Source organism: Cavia porcellus, unplaced genomic scaffold (genome assembly GCF_034190915.1).
Source record: "Cavia porcellus strain 051 isolate PalLab524CR breed Dunkin Hartley unplaced genomic scaffold, mCavPor4.1 scaffold_6, whole genome shotgun sequence".
NCBI classification, from domain to species: Eukaryota; Metazoa; Chordata; class Mammalia; order Rodentia; family Caviidae; genus Cavia; species Cavia porcellus.
Window position 1 is genome coordinate 92322257 of NW_026947489.1, and position 24843 is coordinate 92347099.

The 24843-nt window shown below is 53.1% G+C and overlaps 1 protein-coding gene across 6 annotated transcripts in view; it reads left to right on the forward strand.

Moving 5' to 3' along the window:
* The window catches only part of Cdk12 (cyclin dependent kinase 12), a 76706-nt gene extending 61140 nt beyond the window's left edge, over positions 1 to 15566 (forward strand). For 2 of the 6 annotated variants that reach the window (XM_013149602.3, XM_013149605.2), the window contains 4 exons: positions 3769 to 3875; positions 4464 to 4595; positions 8623 to 8727; positions 12649 to 15566. In XM_013149602.3, coding sequence (XP_013005056.1) covers positions 3769 to 3772 — 4 coding nt within the window. In that variant the 3' untranslated portion in view covers positions 3773 to 3875; positions 4464 to 4595; positions 8623 to 8727; positions 12649 to 15566. Of the gene's footprint in view, positions 1 to 3768; positions 3876 to 4463; positions 4596 to 5207; positions 5503 to 8622; positions 8728 to 12648 lie in introns of all 6 variants that reach the window. The other 4 variants (XM_063251478.1, XM_013149604.3, XM_063251479.1 and 1 more) reach the window with 4 other exon arrangements.
* The last annotated feature ends 9277 nt before the right edge of the window (positions 15567 to 24843 follow it).

The following is a 24843-nucleotide window of genomic DNA, read 5'->3' on the forward strand; positions in this document are numbered from 1 at the left end:
ACTTGTTCATTCTAAATACCTAAAATGATGGTCAGAGGTCTGGTAAGGAGCAAAATTTTGATACTGCAGTTGATTTTCATTCTAGCTAATCAGGTCATGACCTGAGTATACAGGTTTAATCTTAGAAATTGAGGGGGAGGGGGTGTGAGGCCTCTATCCTAAGGCATCTTCAAAGAACATAGTGTTTTCGTGCTATGAATCAAAAAGATAAGTTTCTGTGTTTGCTGTGCTTGCTTTGGATTTTTTGCTTTTTTTAATGTTTTGTAAAACTGGAAGTCATGAAACTGGATTTTGTGATTTTGTAAAATGTCAAGTTTGGGGTAGGTGGGGCAGGTGGTAGAAAGCTGACAATGAGATTGTGTTCCTCATGGCTGTTTGATGTAGTATCCCGAGATTTGTTCCGTGAGACAGAGGGAATATCTCTAGCAGAGTCAGATCTGGAAGGCCTTAAGGGAGGATTCCACTCTTAGGAAGTGGGTCTAATGAGAGGCAAGTTTTATACCTGGATGGGAGATAGGAATTGGTATTTACAAGTCAGTGCATTAGAGAAGGTTACAAAATAGTACTCTAACAGGGGAGGCCAAAGCAAAGAAATAATCAGAAAACATGGAGTTGATCAAAAACTATCATTTAAATACAAAGATGGAGGAACACAGAACAGGAGGAAATTGAACAGCAAGAAGACACTCGTGGATGAAAGGACTTGGGTGTTCTGTGCAGAGGGCTGTGAATTTATGGACTAGGGGGCACAGGAAAGGAGGCTTGGGAGAGCATTTTTGGTGGCCTTGGTGGCCTGAATGAGGAACCAGAAATTGTCTCGGTGAGCAGTACAGAGAGCAGAGCATGAGGAGATGAGAGAGAGGATGAGGAGTTATGTCACCATACTGAGTCCAGGAAGCAGAGAAGTCCTTTGAGATGGTGGTGGCCTCGCCCAGGCATGAGGCACCCCCTGAGTCCACACCTGAGCAAGACGAGGGGAATCGCAGGGAAAGGGGTCCACAGGAAGTGGCTCACAGCTTTGAAATGAGGGGAAGGCGGAAAAGCTGCTCTCGATAGTGATCCCGGGACACATTTGTGCTGATGGTGGTGGTGAAAGCTTGGTCAGGGTAGCTGCTTGCTGCTTTGCTTTGACAGAGGAGCTGCTCATTAACCAGTCGATGGGACTTGCTGTGTCCAGTGCCACGCAATCTAGGAGGGGGCCCTGCCGCTGGACATTGGGGGAGTGAGTGCGGTATCCAGATGGTAACCCTGCCCTGTGCAGGGTGGAGAAGAGAGTGTGTGGTGGGGTGTGCCTGCAACCTCAAGAATGCTAGCCCACTCTGGATCTGGGAAATAAAAGACTGATTTTTGTCAGTTTCTTCCCTCAGTGCTGTGGAGAGGGGCTCAGACTAGCCTGGGGCAGCAAGTGCCGGTAGATGCACCGTTCTCTGGCTTGATTCTCGGAAGGCCTTTTCCTGTCCTTCCCTGGGGGTCGTTTGTACCTCTAGTTCCTGCTCCTAGAGCCATAAAGTGGGAGCCCCCATTTATTAATTGGGTTGGGACTGGGGAGGGGCCGGCAGGGGACTCTTTAGTGTGGCAGGTGGGGGTCTTCCCAAATGAGCCCATTAGCCAGCCCCAATGGCAGCTAAAACGGGGCCGCAGCCAAGTTCTCTCAGTTTCAAAAACCCACCATTGCCTGCAGCAGATCAGAACAAGGCCTGCGGGAGCCCTTAGCTCCTGATTGCAGCTGTGAGGAAGGACGGAACAATTTATAGGAAGCCAAGTAGCTCCTGTCTCACTGTCTCTTCCTTTCTGACTCAGTGTGTGTGGGGGGGAGGTTTACATCCCCTCCTACCTGGGCTGCTTTTGCAGGCATGCATAGACCTGAAGTAGGAGAACCAGGAGTGTGTGGGCATCGGTGGGACATCTATATCGACACTCGATGTATTCCACATCCTTGCTGCTTCCCATCCACATGTGTTGGATTAGCAGCCACTACTTCTGTGGGGCTTCCTAGGGAGAGCCAAGAGTGTGGTGGGGCAGGGGTGTTTCCCATACTCCTTACCTTCAATCCAGTTTATTAAGGTTCAGGGTGAGGAGTGGCCCCTCTCTAACTTCTCTTCCTCTTGGCAGGAGGGACTTGGTGTTTAATGGAAGACTTCCTATATCTCCTAGGGCACTTCTCTACAGGGGAGCGAAGGGCAGGCCCACCTACCTCCCTGATGGAAGGACTCTTCCATGATTGTCAGAGCTGGGAAAATGGTTATGTCATCCAGTCTGTCCATTTACAGAGGGAAACTGAGGCTTGAGGAAGGAAAGTAAATCACACACTCACAGAGATTTAGAGAGGACAGAATCTCACCCTCCCTCCGTGTAGTGTTCCCATCTTCCAGGTTAACCCTTTCTTCAGACCTATGTTTCCTAAGAAACAGAAGGGCTATGAGATTTTGAGGGGGAAAGAACAGACATTGGAGGGAGAATGTAGATTGAAGTCTTTGGTAGAAAAACACATTTTATGTATTTTCAAAGAAGAATTTCTCAGTGGCTTGCAGATGTATAGCATTTATTTAGATAGAAGAGTTCCTCTTCCTTGGGAGGCATATGGCACGCTCAGCCAAAGATCCTGGTACCATGAGTTACTCCGAATTTCAAGGGGCACTCAGCCACTGTCTCTGGAGGGTGGATGGCCAGACAGATCCTAAAAAGTGGCCTGAGGAATTTAGTCTAAATGTCAACTCAGGCTCCTCCACATTACAGTACACCTAGATTGAAAAACAAAACAAAACAAAACAAAAACCAGGAAAGGAGAAAGGAAACAGCTCATCTGCTAGAAAGCCAATGCGGGTACATGTGTCTCTGAATGGGAGACAGAGAACTCAAAGCAAAATCAAACACTCTCAGAGACAATAGAAAAGTTGGGGGCTCTCTTTTTTTAGTTTTGAGTTGTTGGTATTCTCCTTTGACCATGCAGAAGGTGATGGTGGTGGCCTGACCCTGAACTGGTATTCACTTGACCAACCTGCTGGTCACTCAGGTGCCAAGACACATTTCCCCACGTTGGGGTGGTAGCCACAGTCTCTTCCAATTCGTGCTTGAGACTATTAGGAGGCACTGGTGAGCAGAGAAGGGGATGCTGAAGGGAAAAGGGTGCCACTCAATGCTTGGGATATAGCATTAGGGTCTGGTACAGTGGGGCAAACAACAAACATCCTTTCCATTTTGACATTCACAACCCAGTTAGCTTAGGGTTCTGTGCTGTGGTCCCTAAGCAGATTCATCTGTGTCCCACGTACGTCAAGTCTGATGCCTTGCAAAACATTGTATTTCATAGTCGGGATGTTTGGTACAAGCCTTCTTCAGAGTGTCTCTTGAAGCTCTGATGGACAAGTGAGCCTCACATCCATGACGGTGATCTGCTGTCATATGTGGTATTCTCCACATCACCTGCTTGCATGAACTTTGGACGAACCATTAACCTTCGTTGCCCTTTATAAATCTGAGTTTCACCTCATTTGTTTTTGTTGAGCTTTCTGATTTGTTCTAAGTAAAGGGCAGTGGTGTCCTGTGTGTGACAGCCCAGCAGTTAGTCTGCTGGAGGTGGGAACCTGGAATAGTCATAACTCTCTTTGGCAGCATACTTAAGGTTCACCTGCAACCCTAGGAATTTCGGTTGGAGGAATTAGAGGCATGGGCTGCACCTGCCAACCCGGAGTGAGAGGCCAGAGACGCTCCCTGCTGTCGCATCCCTTATCTCCTGTCTAATGTGCCCTATTATTTTTCCCATTGCAGATGACAGCAGCAGCAGGGGTAGCCCTTGAGGAATCTGGTGATGGCCCTCAGTCACTTTGCATCCAGAGCCTGGCAAATTCAGTGTCTGCCACAGAATTGAGAGCCAGGTAGGGGCCTGAGATCCCTGGCCTGCTTTGGCATGGGGTCTTCTCTGCTACCCTCCCATGCACACACATATTCCTGGCCTCAGGGAAATCTGTTTGTTTTTCTGAGACAAGATTTTGCTATATAATTTAGGCTGGCCATGAGCAACTAACTCACTCTGTAGCCCAAACTGTCCTCAGTTTCCCAGCAATCCTCCTGCCTCAGCCTCCTCAGTGCTGGGATCACAGGTGCATACCCAGCTTCAGGGAACTTTCTCAGCCTTTATTTCCCCCTCATTATGGTTTTCTACCTTCTGGTTAACAAGTTCATGCTCCCAACTAGAGTGGGTGACTCCCTCTTGGCACAGACGGTCATTTCACTTCTGTTTTTTCCTTTTGGCCAGCTGGGTTCCGGGTGTTCCTCCGCAGTGGGATGCAGATGTATTATTTCAGCTCTCTCCTCTAGGACAGCTGCCCCATTCTCCCACCATCCGCATCCTACACCAAGTATTTCCTGCCCAGAAAGCTGTGTTGTATCCCTTTCTTCAAGTCGAGGTATGGCAGCAAGTCTCTCCACATTGCCTCTGACCAGCTTCTCCACTTCCTTTCTAGGTTCAGTGAACAATTCTACCTGTCCAGATACCATGTGAGATGCCAGAAGTAGGGGCCAACAGCCTACTTCCTCTGTCTCTGGCGCCAAGTGGGTGCCTCACTGCCCACCACCTCCACCCTCCTTGCCTGCTGGTAGGTGTGCTGCTTCTGCCCCTGCCCCTGCCCCTGCCCCGGTAGCTGGTGCATGTTGTCTCTGGGTATGTTGCCTCTTGGAGACCTAGTGAAGTGATCCTCCTTCCTCAGCCTCTGGTTTGCTAGAACTACCGGAGTGTGCCCCAGGCCTGACTTCTCTGGGACCATTTGTGTTGTTTGGCTTCTCCTAGGAAAACCTTGAGTTGGGACATGGCCAAGAGCAGAGCACTTCCTTAGTGTACACAAGGCCTGGGCTTTGAGTCCAGTGTCACAGCCAAGAGCAAGCCTTATTGACTCCATGCTTCTCCTTGGTGACCTCAAACCCTGGTCTTCAGAGAGCCCCTCCTGGTGTCAAAGGTCCAGCCTTTTCCTGTGGAACAGACACTTAGGGGGTGTGGAAAGGGCCCAGTAAACAGACACTGTTCCCACAGGAGTGGAAGGGTACGGTGATAAATGTCCTTCTTGGGGCTACAAGTCTGAAGCCCCAGATGTGCACCCTGGGAGAATACCCAATTGTTTTGAGGGAAAAGAGTTTTTTTTATCTGGTGCCCGTTCCCCAGGATCAGGGTCTCAGGCTCTGAGAGCCTGTTTGTCTCTGCTCATTCCCACCAGATCCCTAGGGAGATGGCTGAGGGTAGCATCAGCCACACTTCTCTGTTAGCCCTGGTATCGTTGCCCTGTGGGGCTCTGGAGAGTTGTCCAGGGCCAGAGCATCTTCCTGCTACCTGGGCTCTGAGGCTGAAGTCACCTTGTCCTGTGACCTTGGAGGTGCCTCTCTCAACTCCTGCAAACCCGACAGCCAGCCCAGCAGCAGGCCAGGCCTGCCCTGGCAGAAGGCAGAAGCCCTTGCTCTGAGGAAGGCGCTGCTTCCCTGGTCGGCAGCTACTTTGAGTTAGAGATGGAGCAGGTAGGCCATGGTGGGTAACGGGTCCAGCAGACGGTAGGATGCAGGAAATGTCCCTGTAAGTAGTCAAGTAGTACATATGCATGGACACTTCGGTGCCACGGAGACCATTACCAATGATGACTCCACAGCCCCTGACTTCCAGCAGGGTGGAAGACGGCTCCCACCAGTCTCACCTGCTGGGCAGCTGCAGTCCTGGTTTCTGCCACACGAGGGCACTGCCGACCAATTAAAACTCACCCTAGCTGCCTAGGTGAGGGCACTGTCTCCCCAAGACATGTTGGAAGGCCCCCCAGAGAGCCCAGAGGCAGGACTGGAAAGCCAGCAAAATAACTGCACCACTTGTTCTTTCTGCAAGATAACCTGAGCCCCAAGACACTTCTGTCGTGGCCTGTGGCCCCACTGCACTCCCACCTGGCTCCAGGCCTGGAACACTGTGCCCAGGTGCTCATTCCTTTAGGGCGTAGCAGGCACCAGCTGTTCCTCTCTACTGTCCCCTTGCCTCCATGACAGTTGCTTTCTAAGCCAGAGGGTGGGGGTGTGTGGGGTTTCACAGGGAGAGGTCTCTTACAAGTGTTCTGAGGAAAGTATCTTTGTGTGTGTGTGTGTGTGTGTGTGTGTGTGTGTGTGTGTGTGTGTGTATGTGTGTTTGAGACAGGGTCTCACTATGTTTTTCAGGCTGGCCTTGAACTCACTTTGTAGCCCAGGATGGTCTCAAATTTGTTTCCTTTTTTTTTTGTCTTTTTCCTTTTTTTATCGGTACCGAGGATTGAACTCACGACTGCCTGCTTGCAAGGCAGGTGCTTATGCCGCTGAGCTAAATCCCCAGCCCCGATGGTCTCAAATTTGCAAGGATCCTCCTGCGTCAGCCTCCCAAGTGCTGGGATTACAGGTGTGTGCCACTGTGCCCAACTCTGAGAAAAGTATTGAGGCTGATTGTGGTGGTGCATGCCTGTAATTCCAGTACTTGGGAGGCTGGTGCAGGAGGATCACTGTAAATTGAGGTCCATAGTGAGCTCACAGCCAGCCTGAATCAGATAGTGAGACCCTTAGAAAATGAAAAAGAAAAGAATCTTTGTTAGTAAGAAGGCATTTGGGGGATTGAAGACAAGGAGAGTTACCTCCCCAGCACAGACCCACAGAACTCAAGACAGCATAAATAATAGGCACACCCAGGACATGCCAGGGTTCTGAGCTGAGGGCATGTGGGGCCATATTGGCCATGCACCTCACACTTACCCTGTGCCAGCTGTGACTCTGCTATGGGTGTCACAGAACACCCACGAAGTGAGGACCCTCGACCCACCCTCAGTCCCCATGAAGCCCTTAAAGTCCGCGCAGACTCCAGGAAAGGACAGAGGTCCTCCTCCCCTCCTCCCCCACGCCCGAGGCCCCTCCCCAGGAGGACAGCTTGATTAAACAGTCGGCGCTGCTGGAATCACTGCACAGCTGGCACTCCCCCCAGCACCCCGAGCAGAGCAGCAGTGCAGATTAAAATCTCCAATTAGCGTTAAAGTGAAGTGAGGAGGTGTGGAGGCTGCCAAGGAGGCCAGGCGGGGGCCCTGGGCCGGCGCCCCCACTCTTGCCTGGCTTCCCAGTGCCACCCTTCATCCTTTGTGGCCTAGCTGCTCTCCAGAGATGCCTGGTGCCCGTTAGCCTCACATCGCTTGGGACACTTGGGAGAGAGGCTCCTCTGGTAGGGGAGACACCCTACCTGGTGGGAACCCTGGGAGGCTGGAGGAGGAGGAGAGTGGCCACTGCTCATCCAGGGAGGTGCCCCGCTTATAGCCTGCCAGGCAGCCAGGTCAAGGTGACTGCACGAAACTGTGCTGCTTCCGCCCAGAGCAAGGGCCAACAAGACCAGGCCCTCTTTGCTGTGTGGTGCCTGGGGGCCGGCACCCACAAGAATCCCCATTCCTGCAATGTTCCATTCTGCCTGACCTGTCTACCCCAGATCCTGGCTCCTTCCTATCTTGCTCCTTGCATCCATCTCTTGGTTTCCTATAGGCAAGCGTGGCCACAACCAGGCTCAGGAGCATCACTGTGCCCTGCCACCTGGGTTTCCATCGGCTTCTCATTATCTTCCAGTCACATGGCAAGAATGGAGGTCTGAGACTGCCCCCCACCCCTGAACATCACATCCCCCCAAGGCCCTGCTACCATTTACACTTCTGCCCTTCACCCGCCAAGCACAGAAGTGGCCAGCAGTTAGCCACACCCCTGCCTGCCCTCTACCCCTTTTAAGGGAGATGGAGCAGAGTACCCAGTTGACTGAACCTACTCACACCTCCAGAAATTAGACACCAGGGCACAGCGCCACCCTCCTGGGCTGGCACATGCTACCCTGGCAAAGGTTCAAGCAGCCCCCCTGCCATTTTCCTACCCCTATGTCTTCCTCTACGCTCTTCCTTTCTCTCCCCCTTTTCTCTCAGCCAAAGCACAGCTGAGCCTTAGAGGGGGCGGGAATGGGGGGACCAGGCTGGGGCGGGGGTGGAGCTCCAGCAGCACGTTTTCACCTGCCATTTAATTGGATGTATTTTTAATTAATGGGACCTCAGGGACCAACATGAGACAATCTGAGCTCTGAATAGGAATAGGGGAGGGATTGGGGAAGGGAGGAGGATTGGGCCATTGGGTGCGGTTACCAGGAACCCAGGCCCATCAATCACTGGCCACTTTGCGTGCTGGCATGGAGAACGTCAAGATGGAGGAGGAGAGGAGGCACTGGGGAGAGGTGCCAGGGTTTCCCCCAGCACCCGGGACCTCCAAAAGCAAGGGGGCTGTGCTGCTTGACTTGGGTCTGGAGCCTAAAATCACAGTCAGGAGGGTAGGTAAGGTCATCCCCTGGCACCATGTCCAGTTGGCTTAGTCCAAGGCATGTGATAAGATTGTAAAAGGAGGTTGGGGACAGAGGTTGGAGGTTCCTGAAGAAAGAGGACCAGAACGAGGGACCATAGAACCAAAAAAGGTGAGGTGAGGGGTGGAAGAGTGGAGAGCAGGTGCTGTGTTCTGCTGCAAAACCAGTGTCACAGACAAGCGAGTGTGATGCCCTGGGCTCTGAGCCACAGACTGCACTGCTGCGGGAGGACAGTGGGGCCATCTTGCCTGCCCTTTATTTTACAGATGCAGAAACCAAGACCCAGGGAGGGGAATTTAGTGGAACCCTGTCCCAGAGTCGCTTTGTTGCTGGATTTGGAGACTTCCCGGAAACAGGAGAAGGAAACGTAGGTAGGTGTGGAGGGAGGGAAGCCAGGGAAGAGGGGAACAGGATCTTAGAGCCCCCTGCCTGAGGTCTCTGACCCAGAGTCTTAGACATGCATGGCCACGGCCCAGCATTCAGGCCTCAGCACCCAAAAAACTAAAAAGCAAGGGAGTGGAGTGAGTAGGATGAGGCAGGTGCTGGCTTCCTGAGGTGCTGCTGGGAAACGTTTCCTCCATGTCACCTGCTCCAAGGCCTTTCTCACTGTTCCCTCCCTCCACTCCAGGGAACATTGTCCCAAGCGCTCAAGTCTACAGGATGGAAGTGTGGCACCTACCCTACTCCTTCACCTTCACTAAATCCCCCAGCCAAGACTAAATAGTGGGCCTTTTAGGAACTCTATCACAAGTGTGTCTGCTGTAAATGCAGCCACTGGAGAAAGTCAGGCCAAAAAGTATGGCAAGAAGGGACCTTACACCTCTTTATCTGTGTGTAAGCCTAGACCAGAGACAGAATTCAAATGCAAGGTCCTGGGGTTGGAATTAGAAATGCCCTGACTGCCCAGGTGACCTGCCCTGAAGCTGTCAGTCAGGCCCACTCTGGCTTGTGTGGCTTTGGTGCCTGGACAGAATGACAGCTGCCTCCACCTTGCCCACCCTTTGCCCCTTACTGTTCACCTGCTAAGGCTAAGGAAGGAAGGTGAGGCAACAGGGAACTCCCACCGAGCTGCTGGAGGTGGTCTCCCTCAGCACCCCCTCTCCTCAGAGCATCTGAGACTCTGGTTGAAGCTTCATGAGGTGAAGTTAGGGTAGAACAAGGACAGGCACAGAGCTTGGAGGCAGCCAGTAGAAACTTTGTCACACTTTCCAGGCCCCCACATCCTTCTCCCACCCCCAAGACTGTATTCGCTTCCTCCGTCCTAGTCTTCGCCTCATACCAGGCCCCTGGGAGGGGCGGGATCTGCCTGTCCAGCCCAGCCGCACACCCCCTCCAAGACCCCTGTTGGCGCACTCGCTGTCCCCTCCTCTGCATGCTCTGCCGCCTGTGAGTGCACAGGAACTGTGCTGGGTCTGGAGAGGATGCTTCTGCCCCCAGGGATATGAGGAAGCCTGCAAATGAAAGGAGACAGGGTGACATGCGAGGGCTTTGGGCAGGGACACTCAGGGTAAATGTTATTTAGGGGTTTTGGTAGTCGTGGCTGTCTCCAAGCTGCTGTCTCTACTTAAAACCCAAAGCAGTGGAGAAGAGCTGCCACCCCTTTGTGGTATTTGTTACCCTCATCCTGCCCTGCTGCTGTGCATGGGAGGGGCCGGAAGGTCCTAACACCCTCACTCCAGGTTCAGGGTGTTTTCCTAAGGAGCAGAGCCTCCCTCTGGCCTCTGGCCCTGCCAGCCCTGCCTCACTCTTCCAGGGGCTCCGCAATCTGAGCCTGGAGTCTGCTGTAGAGTCCAGGAGAAGCCTGGAGCTGTTTGAGGGAAATGGGGCAGATGAGCTGCCTGGGAGAGAGGACAGAATACCCCACCTTCTGAAGGAAAGAAACAGGCCGAGGTGCCCAACACTGGCCTGGACATGGCTTCCTTTCTACCGGACCCATCCTCCCTCTGCTTGGGAGAACTGTAGAAACCCAAGCCTGTCACCTTGGTACCTTGAGCTCGTACATGCAGGTCCCCTCTCTGGAGAACCCAGCACTGGAGCAGGAGGGAGTGGAGGCAGGCAGTGAGGAGATGGAGGTAGCAGTGTGTGGTGCCCATCAGCACCCGAGGAAGAGAAACTGCCAGTGAGGAAGCCCGAGGAGGTGCCTGCCCCACCCTCTCCTGCTCCCCCCTTGTGCCAGCATGCCGTGTGCCCAAGTGCCAGCTCTTCTGGCTAGCAGTCCCGTTCCTTGTGCAGGCAGTCGGCTCCCTGCCCCAGCACGGCACATGTTGGGATTCTCACACTCCTTCGCTCTCATGTCTTCATGTCTGCTGCGGATTTCGAGGCTTGCAGGGGGGTGGCCCCTTAGGTGCCCATTTGCCGGGCTGGCAGAGCAGGGAGGGGAGGCTGCTGACAGCTCAGTGGCGCTGAGGTTCTGGTGACTCACGGCAGTGGGGGTGGCTCATGAAAACCAGAGGCGAGGGGGCCCAGCCTGTTAGCACTCTGGTCGCCCCAGTTCTCCCCACTCTGAGGTCTATATCCTGGGAGGCCCCAGCTGTGAAAGGAGACAGGGCTGGAGGAGCCTAACCATCTCAGGTGAGGAGCTTCCAGAAGAAAGGCGAGGAGAGCCAGGTTAGCCTCGCCCTGCTGTCCCCGCGGGCTGTGCATGTGCTAGAGCAGCCAGGTCCCCATCTCAGCCTACACCTCGACTCCTCCCTTCCCTCACCTGCCTGCCTAGAACCCTGGGTGGCCAGCTGACAGCAGCTGCTTAGAAAGTGTATGTTTTAAAACCCCACTGCCCCCACACCAGAACCTGGACAGATCCTTACCTCCTCCTGGTAGAATAGATACCTGGGGCTAGAGAGAAACAGCTAGGGGCTTGGGCTGGCTACACAGGCCAATGGAACAGAACCACAGGTCCTCAGAAGTGTGCATGCCCTTCATCACTCCAGACCAGCTGGGCAGGGTGCAACCTTTTGCATCCTTTCTGGGTCAGGACACTGTGCTGGAGGTCACACCAGGAGAAAGAGGCCAGCAGGTAGATCCAGAGAACCGTTAATGCCCCAGCCATAGTCCTAGGTGGCCTGGGACTGGGCCTGGCCAGGGACACAAGCAAGGCTGTTGGGCACCAGTGTATCTGCATCCCTGGAATAAGGTCACTGATCTCTGGCTCTGGAAGATAGGCTAAGAGGAAGGGGACCCATGACAGAGCCTGAGTTCATTTGCCCACTTCACTCCCTTCTGTTGTTAGCAGCTCCTCCTGCAGCTAGGGTTGGGGGCTCACTGCCCAGCTGCCCCTCATGATCCAGAGATAGCTTTGATTGGAAAGAGACCATGCACACTTTATCTAAGGCAGTGGAGTCAGCTCCATGCATCCTGTTTCCCTCAGTAGCACAAGATGCCTAACTAAGGCACCCCGGACAAAGCTCAGTTCTAACCCAACACATCCCTGGGTTCTGGGTATAAAAGTGGCACTGGGAAGGGGCCTTGAGTGTACCAAGTAGGGAGTGGATCCCCAGGGGAGAGGTAAGAATCGCTCCTCTGTGCCGTGTGCTCTTGATCTTCCTTCTCAGCCCCTTTCTTCCCCTTTTCTTTCATCTCTCACTAGCAAACTCTTCTCCTGGCACCTCCTTCCCTCCAGTCTGAGAGGACATGGGAAGTGCTCATCTGATCCCTGCACTTTTCTCTTGTACTTTCTTCAGCTCTTCCCAGCTCCCTACTGAAAGCTACCTGTTTTTGAGTCCTTTGCTCCAGAGAATGCCACTGGGGTCTGAACCCAGGCCCCCAGACTCTGGAGGCTGCTTCCCCGATCCTTGGATCCATGTGCTAAGAAGGACACATCTGTCCTCATCCCAACCCACATGTGTGCCCGGCCAACACTGGTGTGTGCGTTGGCATCAAGGGCCCTGCCGTGGAGCAGAGGGCAGCCCTAGGTATGCGCTGGGGCCCAGCCCTGGATGTATGTGTGCCCGTGCATTGGACACACCGGTTTATTAGTGTTATTTCAGCATTGTGATGCAGAGAGAGTAAGTGTAACAGCTGCTCCTTACTTGCAGTGTTTATTGTTACCTAGAGACAACCTCTTGGCTTTTTCCCAGCTCCCCTTCCCCCCAGCCCAGCCCCCTCCCTGCCAACAATCCTGCTCTTCCTACACTGATGGGAAATTTATAGCTTGCCCATACCATGCCTTTAACCCTCTCCTGTCCATCAGGTAGGTGGCCAGGGAAGCCAGGGTGAGCCATGGGCCCTGGCAGGGTAGAACAGTATGCTGGAGAAGAAGCAAGGAATGACACATCTCCTCCATTCTGTGTGTCCAGGCCCAGGCCCCTGTTGCCCTTCTGGTCCTCACAAGAAGCAAAGAGAGCAAAGAGTCCTGGACCTGGTCTTGAGACTCTGGAAGTCTTCATTTGGACCCAGCCTTGGGATCCGACATCCTGTTGACCAGACCCTCCTCTTCCCTGGAGATCTCTAAGCCCCCAGCTGTGTTGGCAGAACCAGAGGGGAGGCAGCCAAGTGGTACTGAAAGGGAAGTGAAAGACCAAGTGGCAGAGTCCTTAGCCCCTCCTTTCTGTCTGGGAGAGGTGGCTGGATAGAGTTGTCACACCAAGGGGCCCAGGCTTGGGAAGACACTGGCCAGACCTCCATAGCTGGACAGGTCCAAATCCAAAGCCTCCCTTAACCTCAGTTGGAGACCATGCACAGGTCTTCGTTGGCCTTGGTCTGCTTGTCCTTGCTGCTGCATTTTTCCTGTGTGTCTTTGGGTTCAGTGCCTTGGGCCAGAGGCTGAAGAGACTGAAGCATCCTCGGATGGCCTCCGCAGAGCTAGGGAAGTGGAAGCCTGGAACCGTTCATGGAGGAGTCACGAGGAACCCAGTCATCTGCTCCCCATCCTCTCTGGGAGCACATGAGAGAAAGGGCTTGGATAGAACAGACAAGGTAAAGGTTAAACACGTGAGGAAACTTCCTGGTGGGACAGAGGACTTCAGCAGATGGGCCTGCCCTCTCCAGAGTTCCACCTGCTGCCCGTGAAGTCGAGTCTATGCATGGATGTGCAGGGACACTGAGGCACAATCCTCCCCCTGCAGGCTGCTCACACAGCACACCTCCTTGCACCATCAGGACAGGATACCTGTGGTGCGTAGGTCCCCAATTAATGCAGCAGGGGGCCAGCTCCCAGTGCCAGCTCCACTGCTGGCCAACTACATCAGTAAGTCACCTGGCCCCTTCGAGCCTGAGTTCCTCTTCTGTGATGTGCCGTGAACTGCTCCTCTCCAGGGTTGTGGAACTTTTCCAGCTCCTCTGTAAGCACCCAGGACAGTGCCTGACACTCAGTGCTTGGGCAGCAGAGCACTGTCACTGGTGGACCAGCAGGGCCTGCGTGATGCCCTTCACAGGCTAGGGAAAATGTCCACGGTTTTCTTCATGACGTGGACTGAAGTGGCAGTGCCCTGCGAAGGACCCAGGTTCCCCCACTCCCAGGCCTCCCTCGCAAGGAGAGAAGTTGCTGTCTTAGGCACTGTTGTGCCTGCAAGTATTGTGTAGCCAGAAGGAGGTGGGTGAGGGGCAGCCCTTGAAGGATGGCAGCAGCCAGCTTTGTCCAGGCACTTGACACTGACTGACAGCCAGAGCAGTCCAGGAAAGAAAAGAGAATTTACTCCATTTCTTGGGTGTCTGCTGTGCATCAGCATCACACTGTGTGTTTCTTGCTGCTGCTGCTGCTGTTGCTGCTGCTACTATTGTAGTGTTTTTGTTTCATTTGGTTTTGACTTTCTGAGACAAAGTCTTGCTGTGCAGTCCAGACTGCCTTGGACTCCTGGTGATCCTCCCTCACCTCCCGGCTCAGTGGGCAGTGCTGGGGTTACCATGTGCACCACTATGACTGGCTCTGAGTGTTTTGTTTTGTTTTTTTAAGTTTGTTTAAAGAGTCTGTGGAGTTTTAGTCACCTACATAAGCTGATTTATCAGTCTCATCCCCTGTTGTTTTTTTATCATTTAGATTCTTTTTAGGCAGGGTCTTGCTGTGTAGTTCAGCTATGCCTTGAACTTACTTTGTAACCCAGGCTGACCTTGAACTCATAGCAATCCTCCTCCTTCAGCCTCCCAAGTGCTAGGGTACAGGTGTGCACCATGCCCAGCTCAGTTAGATGTTTGCACTGCTATAAATAATGTGGCAGTGACTATCCAAACACATAAAACTTCTAATACTGAGGATTGAACCCAGCACCTTGTACATACTAGGCAATTTCTCTACCACTGAGCTACATTCCCAGCCCATTTTTAATCTAATTAATTAAGGTCCTGCTAACTTTCCTAGGCTGCTCTCAAACTTGAAAATTCCTGCCTCGGTCTCTTGAAAGCTGAGACTCTCAGTGTGCACCCTGCTTGGCATCTCGCATTGTTAATAAATTCCAAGAGTGGATTACTGGGTCAGTAGATACAAATACCCATCCCCCATGGTTATGATCATTTTACTGATGTAGCCTAATGAGAATAATATTTATTAATCTTCCTCCCCGGAATTCTACAATGAGAACACACAGGCAGCTCCTTCTGTATACCCAGCAGAGACATTAGTAATTTATCATAGCTTTAAAAAAAAAAAATGAGATTGGGCTGGAGATTTAGCACAGTGGCATAAGTGCCTGCCTAGCAAGTGCAAGGTCATGAGTTCGATCTCCAACACCAGAAAAAAAAAAAAAAAAAAAAAGGAATTATAGATACACATGTTGTTGGTAAGAAGTGATTCAGAGGTCCCGTGTACACCTTGCCCACTTTCACTGAAAGTAACGGTTCATAAAACTGTTAGAATGTCACAGCTCGATAGTGAAACCGCTACAGTCCACCGGCCTGGGGAACATTTTTCTTGTCCTCATGTTCATATGTGCATGTGCACATATTAAGTCCTAAACTGTTTTATTACCTGAGTGAGTTTGTGTATCCACCACCACAGTCGAGCACCACAGAGGTTCCTGTGTTTTGATAATCACACCTATCTCCCCAACCCCTCAACGTTTTGCACCGCTCCTCTGTCCACTTCTACATTTTGTCCCTTCAAGAATTGGAACTACAGATGTAACCTTTCAGGACGGGTTCTCTTCACATGGCACAGCACCCTGGAGATCACCCAGGTCTAACCCCTAACACAGACTTACAGGTCCTTAACCATTTACCTGTTGAAGGACATCTGGGGATCCCAGTTTTTGGCTATCACGAATAAAGTTGCTATGAACAGGTATGGCTGAATTTTTTCTGAACATCTTTACGGTTACCAAATTGTCTCTTGGCAGAGTTCTCTCACTTTGTGCTCTAGTACTAGCTGTAAATGAAATGGCCCGTTTTGCTTAGTTTGCTGCATGTTTGATGGTCACAATTGTTAGGGTTTCTTATTATTATTATTTTTTTTGTTTTGTTTTTTTATCGGTACCAGGGATCAAACTCATGACCACACACTTGCAAGGCAGGTACTTATGCCGCTGAGCTAAATCCCCAGCCCCAATTGTCATGGTTTCTTACAGGACCCCCAAAGCCTCATGTGCTCGCACGCAGGCTTTTGAAGGGGGCCTGGATGACCGGGTTGTCCTGGCTGACTTGCTCATAGGAGGCGGGGCCTGTGGGAATAGGTGGTCACTGGGCCAGGCTCTGAGGCCCTGTCCTTCTCCCTGGCTGCTCCTTTCCCTCTTTGCCAGGACCTCAGAGGCTTGCCCTCTTTCCCTCCCAGACCCTTCTGCCTTGCTGTTTTTTGAGTCCACTGAATGATCTGGAACTTCTAAAACGGAAGCCAAAATAAAACTTTTCCCTTTCAGTTGCATCAGGTACTGTGCCCCAGCCACAAAGAAAGTGACGCATACTTCCCTAACAGGTGCTCCTGCTCGCTTCATTTTGTAGATGAGGGCAACAGGCTGAGGGTCATTTTCCCGGGAGCATGTACTACTAAATGGCACAGAAGAGCACAGCTGACAAGAGGACTGGCTCCCCCTGCCCCAGGCTCTCAGGCAGGAGCCCTGGGCACACAAAGAGTGAGGGGCCGGGCGGGTGGAGGGGCCTTTCCTTGCACCCTCAGCCTCAGGTTTGGCAGAAGCGGAAGCAAAACATCAGTCCAGCACCTGGCCTTCTCTCTCCTGCTCTTCCCGTGGCCTGGCTGGGCAGCAAGTGCTCAAGAAGCCAGAGGAGCCCATTGATGAAGCTGGGCACTTGGTGAAGCTGACAGGTGAACACCAGCATGGCCTGGACATGACAGATGGCTGAGATGCTAGTGTACAGAGGTTCTCCTCTCTGGGAGCTCTGCCTGACCACTTCCTACTTCTTGCTGTAGGGGCCTCCTCTGAACCATTCTTCATACTGGGGATTCAGGCAAGGCTTCACACTGAGCTGGAGCCCCATCCCTTATTTTCTCTTTTGAGACAGGGATTCTTGAATCACTAAGATGATCAAGCTGGACTCAAACTTCTGATCCTCCTGCCTCAGCCTCCCAGATGGCTGGGATTCCAGAATGCACCCACTGCACCCAAGTGAGATGGCTCCTGCTTCCTTGGCCTATTCTATCGGTCTAGAACCAAGCCAAGGCTGCTTGTTACTGTCTACTTTGGCCATCAGGAACAGCCTGTCTCCCCATCCCTGCCTGGTAATTCCAGCCCCGTGGAAGTGGGGGTCTGCCTTGGCTGGAGGTTCTCTGACAAAGGAAGGGCAAGCACTCTTGGTTCTTCCCCAGTCCTGAGTGAGGCTCCCTTGACTCTCAGAGGCAGGGTACTTCAGCCTGGGAGGTCAGGCCCCTCCTTGCTGCCCTTCTATTCCTGATCCTCTCATCTGGCACCATCACTTCCCCCTTCCTTTTCCTTTCTTTCTTTCTTTCCTTCTTTCCTTTCTCAGCAAGTTTTTTATGTGATTACAGGCACTGCATGGTAATTAGTGCTAAACTCATTTGTACAACTACAGTTAATTGGCTACAACAATTAATTAATGTGTTGGAAATTTGGCACTAGAAAAAAAAAGTTTGTCATCAAAAAAGGGGCAAAAACTCGAGAGTGAGTTACCCATAAAAATCGAGGGCAGGCTTCAAAAGCCCAGCTGGGCCTCCAACTTGTGGCCAGCCTTAGATGCCGCCCCTCTCAACTTCAGCACGTTTTCTGCTCTTTTTTCTCCTTTCTTTCCCATCTTTTTTTCCTTTTTCTTTTTTCTTTTCTTTTTTTTTTTTTTTTACAACTTAAGCAAACTCATTTCCCTGATAAAATATAGCATGACTAATGGCTAGAGCATGTAAAAATCATTGGGAAAATGTCCTTGGAAGACGAATGCATTTTCAGCAGAATAATTAACTTAATTAACAAATTCACATGCATATTCATCAGGCTATTAATGTCTTCTCGGCTCAGCTTGATGAACATTGCGGTAATAACCATCTCATTTACATACCGCATTCTACTGCGATCCAAAACAGACAACATACAGGCGAACACACACTCGCACGAACACACAACATGGCCCTGCTTCCAGCTTGACTGGGGAGTGCGTGTGCATGTGTATACGTATGCATGGATGCGTGTGTGGCAGGGAGAGGGTGGGTGGGAACCCCGACTGGGTGGCGTGATCTTTAGCGGGTCATGAGTCAGGTGAGCCAGGCAAGCCCACATGTGGATGTCTGCAGAAGTTAATTCCCATTCTCTCCCTCTCTGTCTCTTCTCTCTCCCTCCCTCTCTCCCTTCTCTCCCCCCTCCTCTTGTGTTTCCTTTTCTCTGTGTCATTTTCCTCTCCTCTCGCTCCCCCAACCTACCGCCTCTCCAGGGAAAAACTTGGTCTCCGTGCCAACTTTTCCCCTCCCCTCCTCCCGCTCCCTTCTCCTTCCCCTCCACAACTGCTGCCAGCCGGCGCCGGCGCCGAATTGCCATCTCCTTGAGCTCTCTGCGGAGCAATCTCGGGGAGCAGTAAGGTGTGACGCGAAGTCCGCCGGCTCCGCAGCACCGCCTGCGGAAAGAGCGCGGGCTGGAGGAGGAAGATTAAGAGCAATGGGCGCGGGGCTCGGCTGCCATTGGTGTGCGCGAGCGGGCGGAGGACGGCGGGCGGGGCACGAGGGGGAACCAGCAGCTGTCGGCCTAATTCTTCTAACACTCTGCTTGTGGTCATATTAGAAAAACAGATTATGCCCCTCGGTGCCACTCACTTATACTTGACATACGTTAATGCTCTATATCTCCATTCCCGGGTCTCGGCGCGGTGGCCCTGGGGCCGCGGAGGCCGGGCCGAGCGGCCACGGGGCACAAAGGAGCCGGCCGAACTCTTCCTGCCCATTAGGGAGCGAGCCCACACCGGCTTTCGCCAGACACACCACGGGGCCCTGCAGCCCCTGGGGAGGGGCGGAGGTCAGAGGTCAGGCAGCCCTTTGCCCTAAAAGTCACCTTGCCCTTCCGGGTTTCACTCTAGGGCCAAAACGTAGCTCTGTTGGCGCCCCCAGCCCTAACCTTTCTAGGATCCCTCCACCCCAATCCGAAATCGGGGGCTTGGGGCCTCAGAGAAAAGCATCTCTGATAATGGGCGCCCCGAGAAGAGAAGGGGTCACAAAGAAACCCTGAGCAGAAAAAGGCCAGGATTGTTTCTGGGTTGCCACGGAAACCAGGTTGCCTCCTCCTGGCGGGGAGGAGTGTTTGCGGCCCGCCTCCTTCTACCAATCCCGAAGGTTGGCGGGTGGGCGGAGCCTGTTAAGGCCCAGCGAAGGGCTGGGTTTGGAGAGCAATCTGGCCCTCCACCCTCAGGTCCAGAGCCCTTTGACCCCCACTTTCCCTGCCTGTCACCCCAATATTCAGTCAAAATAAGCTTTTTCCTCTGGTGCTTCGTCCTCCGTGCAGACTTGTTGCTTAGCAACCGATAGTGCTTCCTCCCTAATAATTCGCAGGGACTGAGAGACATAATATCTGTCTCTATATTCAGTCCCCCCCCCCGCTATTTATATTTAATAACTGAAGCCCTGTCTTGAGTTCCCTCAGCACTTGCTGCAGCGGGCTTGTAGGAGGGGTTCTGCTCCAGCCTCAAGGAGGGGGGTAACGGGGGGGGGGGGGGCGGGGTTACTCCTCAACAGAAAGTGTGGGAGAAGGCTAGAGTGAATCCTGGGTCAGGGGAGCTGGGGAAATCATGTTCTCTTAAGCACAGGTAGAGAAGGTGGGGGAGTACCTAGAACACGGGAGACCCACGAGGATTCCTGAGGTCAGCTCTGGGTCCTGGTGGTAGAGCCTGATTGCTGCTCCCCAACCCCTCCCTGCCCTGCTTCCCAACCACTTTCCAGTCGGGAACCCATCAGTTTCAGTTTCCTAGTGTCCTAGTGTCTGGATGTTGGCATCCAGGAGGGGATGCTGCGCCAAAGTAAGGCCCCCAAGCCCTGGGTGTCTCCCAAAGTCTTGCTGTTACTAAGAAATTCTGAACACTCCTCCACAAAGCCCCCTACCCCACCTGATCTGACAGAAAACAAGGATCAAGGAAGGCCTATGGGAGCCTGGTGTCCCAGTAGCCTCAGAGGACTGGGTTTGGGCAGCTCTCTCTTCACTCTCCTGCTTAACCTTCTAAACCCCTTCTTGCCAAATCCGTATAGCAACAAAGTTTTCCTTGCTGGACTTTGGCAGACTGTATTTAAGTAGTAAGTAACACTCTAACACTGTCAGGTGGATGGCCGAGGCAGGAAAGGAAGGTGTCCTGCATCCAGCCTGACCCTGGGCTTAGGCTCCTGCAGCTCTGCTTCCGCCTGCCCAGCCCCCTTTGCCCTGTTGGCAGTAGAGCTGTGACTCTCTGTCCCTGCCAGTGGGTAGGGGAGGGGGCCTGGGAGTTACAAATCCAGACCTCTCAGGACAGCCATATGGTGGAGCCCTGTCATCCTCTTCACCTCCAGGTCCAACCTCAGACCTGGGTTCCCAGCAGCCGAGACAGCAGCCAGGCTGACACCACCCTCCCCGACCCGCTACTTTCCCTCACCCCCACCATGGTGCCAGCTCACAGACGTAGTTTCACCCACCAAACCCCCCTTCTCCAAACCTCTTCCAACCCGAGCCTTCTGTGGGAGACAGATGGGGTGTCTGCGATGGAAAAGGCTCTGGGCTCTATGCCGCCTTGGGTGGGCAGCCCCCTCCCCAGCTCCCCACAGCTCCTTCACCCTACCTAAGACACTCAGATTTACCTGGGTACCCCTGGGAGCTGCTCACCCTCCGAATCTTTCTGGAAGGCCCAATGCAAGGGGAAAGCAGTTAGGGGCTGCGGGGGACTCCATGAAGGGCAGATGTAGGGAAGAGAGAGGCCGGGGCCTTTCCTTGAAGACTGATGGCTGGGGTTTGGGAATCTGCATGGGCAGAGGGGATCAAGCCCCTGTAGCTCCTTCGCTCTAGTAATCCCTAGAGGATGGCTCCACATAAGGAGGGGAGAGGAAGCTAACATTCCTTAGAACTACACTGCTTGTCCACCCTGACTCCCAACCTGCAGATAGTCAGAGGGAGAGGCCCCTCGGGTTGGGCCACCCCTCCCCTGCTTCTGTGATGTCACTGCCAGTTCTCCTCCTACCCTCAAGCTGCTCCTGCTTGGTCTCTGCAAGTGCCTCCTCTACTGCTTAGATGCCATGAAATCCCTCAGCCCTGCACGCACATGGTGCTGCTTGTTCTGCCTACTCAGTGCAGTGATGTCCTACCCCCTGTGCAGTCGTCTGAATGATGGCCCCAGTATGCACAGATGGAAAGTTCCAGAGGGCAGTGACCGCGACTGCCTGTGTGCACCACGGCATGTCCGGCAAAGCAGTATTTGGGTAAATATTTGTTGAATGAATGAAGGAAGGAAGGAAGGAAGGAAGGAAGGAAGGAAGGAAGGACAAAGGACATCGCTGTAGGCTAAACTCAGATTCTGAGCTACTCTAGCACCCTAATATGAAATGGGGTACTTGGTCAGGCCATCTCATTGTTCCCTGAGGAAACCATCGTGATCTCTCAGGGATACAAGGCCTGTTCTGGAGAGCCGAGCCCTGCCTGCCTGTTTTCCAGCTTCCATAGGGACTGAGAGGGCAGAGTGTCCCCAGAACTTCTCCCCTTGCACAATCCCAGACCCACTCATGGGAGCTGGAGAGGAGGAAGTTCCATCAGAGAAGGGCACTCTGAAGAAAATCCCTCCTTTCTGCCTCAGCCAAGACTGTAGAGACCATCTGCCGCCGCCCCTCTGTCTGCTTCTGTCCTCCTTCCCTGGGCTTCGGGAAGGAGCTGGTTAAAGCAGTGGGAGGGACAATCAGTGTACTCCCCCGAAATGCCCATTAAGCTGTGTTGAGTGCTGAGCTGTGCCAGGTGACCAGCATGGAGAACACAAGATCCAGGATACCAAGGTACACAAGGTGGCCTCCAGGAGGTGTCCAGCCTCTGGCCCAGGGCTTTGGCTGACCTCTCTGATGCCCTTGCTGTCTGACCTCGCACAGTTCTGAAGGGAATTCAAGTTCTGTCAGGCTGATTTTCCAGCCACGCCCTACCCCAGACCTGGCAGAAGCACACAGATTGTGGTCAACCTCCCAACCCAGACATCTCTACAACTCCGTGGTGCCAATTCCCAGTCCTCAGGGCAGCTTCTCACCCAGTCTCCTTCCCCTGATGGTACCCCTCATACTCCAATATCTGGGGTCATGAATCTGGAGCCATTCTAGGAATGCTTCTCTCTCTGACCCCACCTGTTCTCCGGGCCTCTATTAAAGCAGGATGACTCAGGCTGCAGGCCAAGTCCTGTGTCCTCATCCAAGGCAACATCTGTCCCCTAAAGAAGATAACCCTGGAGGGAGGGGAAAGACAGGCACAAGGGAGAAACCCTGATCTTGCCTGGGCCTCCACCCACATTCCACTGCAGGCATCAGTGGGGTACAGGGCCAGAAAGTCACAGAGACCTGCACTTGCCCAGACCCCTAAACAGCCCTGCAAGCCTCCAAGCCCACCCCCCTGCCACCAAAGAGAGCCCTCCTGGGCTTACCCCACTACCTGCGCTGCTGCCGCTGCCAAGCGGCCTTCTTTTATTCATGCGTTGTTTTATTGCTGGCAACTGCTGCTGCTTGCCGCTGTTGGAGGCGTTTCTGCCAAATCCATCCCAACATCTTGGCCTGGCATCAGGGCGGCATGCTAATGTGGAAATTTAAAGAGCTGCTCTCGGCTTTAAATCGGAATTTTAAATGAGCAGCAGTGCTCTGAGGGGACCCAGGCAAAATCGAACAGTATCTGATTCACCCTTCCCACATTCACTGCCTCACCCCGACTTCATCCCTCTGCTCCCTCTGGTTGGGCTCTGGGTGGGGTGGTGGCCTGAGACACACGAAGGGGAAAGAGAGCAACCAGGACAAAGGAACTGGTGCAAGCCGAGGCTACCTAGACCAGGAGGGGGCTGGGGTCCCTCCCACAGGACCAAGGAGGGACTGGCTGCCTGCTGTCACAGGCAGGGGAGCGGGTCTGGGGTGGTGAAACTGAGGACCCTTCACTTCCCGTTGTACCCCGAAACAGGAAGAGAGAAGGTGGAATTCCACGAAGACACTTGTACATAACATATGCCTCACCAGGCCTGGCCGTGTACACACCTTGGTGCAGCTGAGACCTCCATAGCACACAACCACATCAGCTCCCACGTCACCCATGCATGAGGGGAATTAGTCCCACGAAGGGCAGTCTGGCTTCCCATTCTGAGCCACTGCCCCACTGCAGAATAAGTTGGCTCCTGTGCATCGCTAGTCTGAACTACACCTCAGGGTTTTCCCTGGAGCCTAATGTCCCAGTTCCTGGCAGCTGTTGGGGATGGCGCCCAGGCCCGAGCAGAGGACATCTGAGGTCATGCTTTGTACCTGTCCTGGCACATTGTGGTGTCCATTCTGGTGACCACCAGGTGATGGGCTCAGATATCTCACCTGCAAGGGGTAACGGGCACAGCCTGTGGGCTCTCTGTGACCCCTTTTTCTTCCTTGTCTCCAGGAGACAAGTCGATCCTCATCAGAAAATACTTAGTACCTACTCCCCAGGAGGCAGGCACCGCGCTTGCTTTAGTGCAGTGTTTCAGTGGTCTTAGTTGACTGCAGCCTCAGGAATCTAAACACGCTGTCCCCAGCAGAAAGATCCACAGTCACTCACATGGTGACCTCAATCTGACCCCAGACTGCCAGGCCAAGGGCTGCTCCCAGGCCTTCCCCAAGATTCTTCCTCTCTCAAAGAAGTAGGCAGCCCCTCGGGTGAGTGTGGCTGCCAGCCAAGAGGCTTGGGGCAGGCCTGGGGCATGCAGCTGGCACCTGCCCACCAGATCCCCAAGGAGCACGGTTGTCCTCCCCCACTCCTATGGCCCCATTCAGATGGCACCTGGGCTACAAGGGAGACAGAGCTCACCATCCCCCATTCTCAGGGAAAATCTGGAGCAGGAACTCCCTTCCTCTCCCTTATGCTATATTCCAGCATCTTCCACCCAGACTCCTACCCTGGAGCCCACCAGGCAACTCTCCCTGGTGGGACCAAAGCCTTGCAGAGCAGGGAAGGATGGGCCAGGGGACGAGAGAGGTGAGGCATGGGCTGGAGTTCTGGGGAGAAGTTGTCAAGGTCAAGGAATAGATGAGGAAGAACTCCACATGAGCAAAACAGAACAGGGAACAAGAAGGGCAGAACGGAATGACTCTGCCTCTCATCTAATTAGCAACATGCAAATAATATGCAAATACCACCCTCTTTGTTTAGAAGACCACAAGGCCTGTGCTTTTGGGAAGTGGCTTGCAAAGGGACCTTCAGGCAGTGTGTCTGACACCCTAGACATGGAACATCCAGGCTTAGCAGAGAGGACAGAGTGTGGCCATCTGCCTCTAGCTTAATCTTTGGATGAAATACTTACTGTGGGCCTCAGTTTCCCTACATGTGAAATAGCAAGACCATGCTGGATGGAACCTAAGGCTTCTTTCCAGCACTGGCAATCTGGGGTTCTGTGATCTGGAGCCCAGCACTGGTGCAGGGCAGAGGGGTTGCTTGTATTCTGGGGTGGAAGCCAAGGCCCCTAGCTTTCTTGCCCCTGCCACCCTCTTCAGTTCTATCATGCCACCCTCCACGCCTCTGTGCGTCTGCCATGAAGGTAATTTCCTGAAGGCAGTGTTTTTTCCCACCCCATTCCTTCACTCACTTTCCTGTGCCCAGAATGCCCTCTCTGCTTTAGACCGATTTAGTCTGCATTTCGAGCCCAGCTAGATGATCTGCAATAACTTACCCATCTCAAGATTCTTAATCACATCTGCAAAATCCCTTTTCATTTCCTATATAAGAGAACATGCACACGTCCTGAGGAATCAGGCATGGATAGTTTTTTTGTTTGTTTGTTTTTTGAAGGCCCCATTTTGTAGTTCAGGCTGACACTGAACTCACTATTTGGCCCAGGCTGGCCTCAAACTTGCAGCGATCCTCCTGCCTCAGCCTCCCTCAGCAGGTGTGTGCCTGGCTGGACATCTTTTAAGAGCATTATCAGACAGCCAAAATAAGTGACGACATTTTAAGTTTTACCCCAGTTGTTAAGTC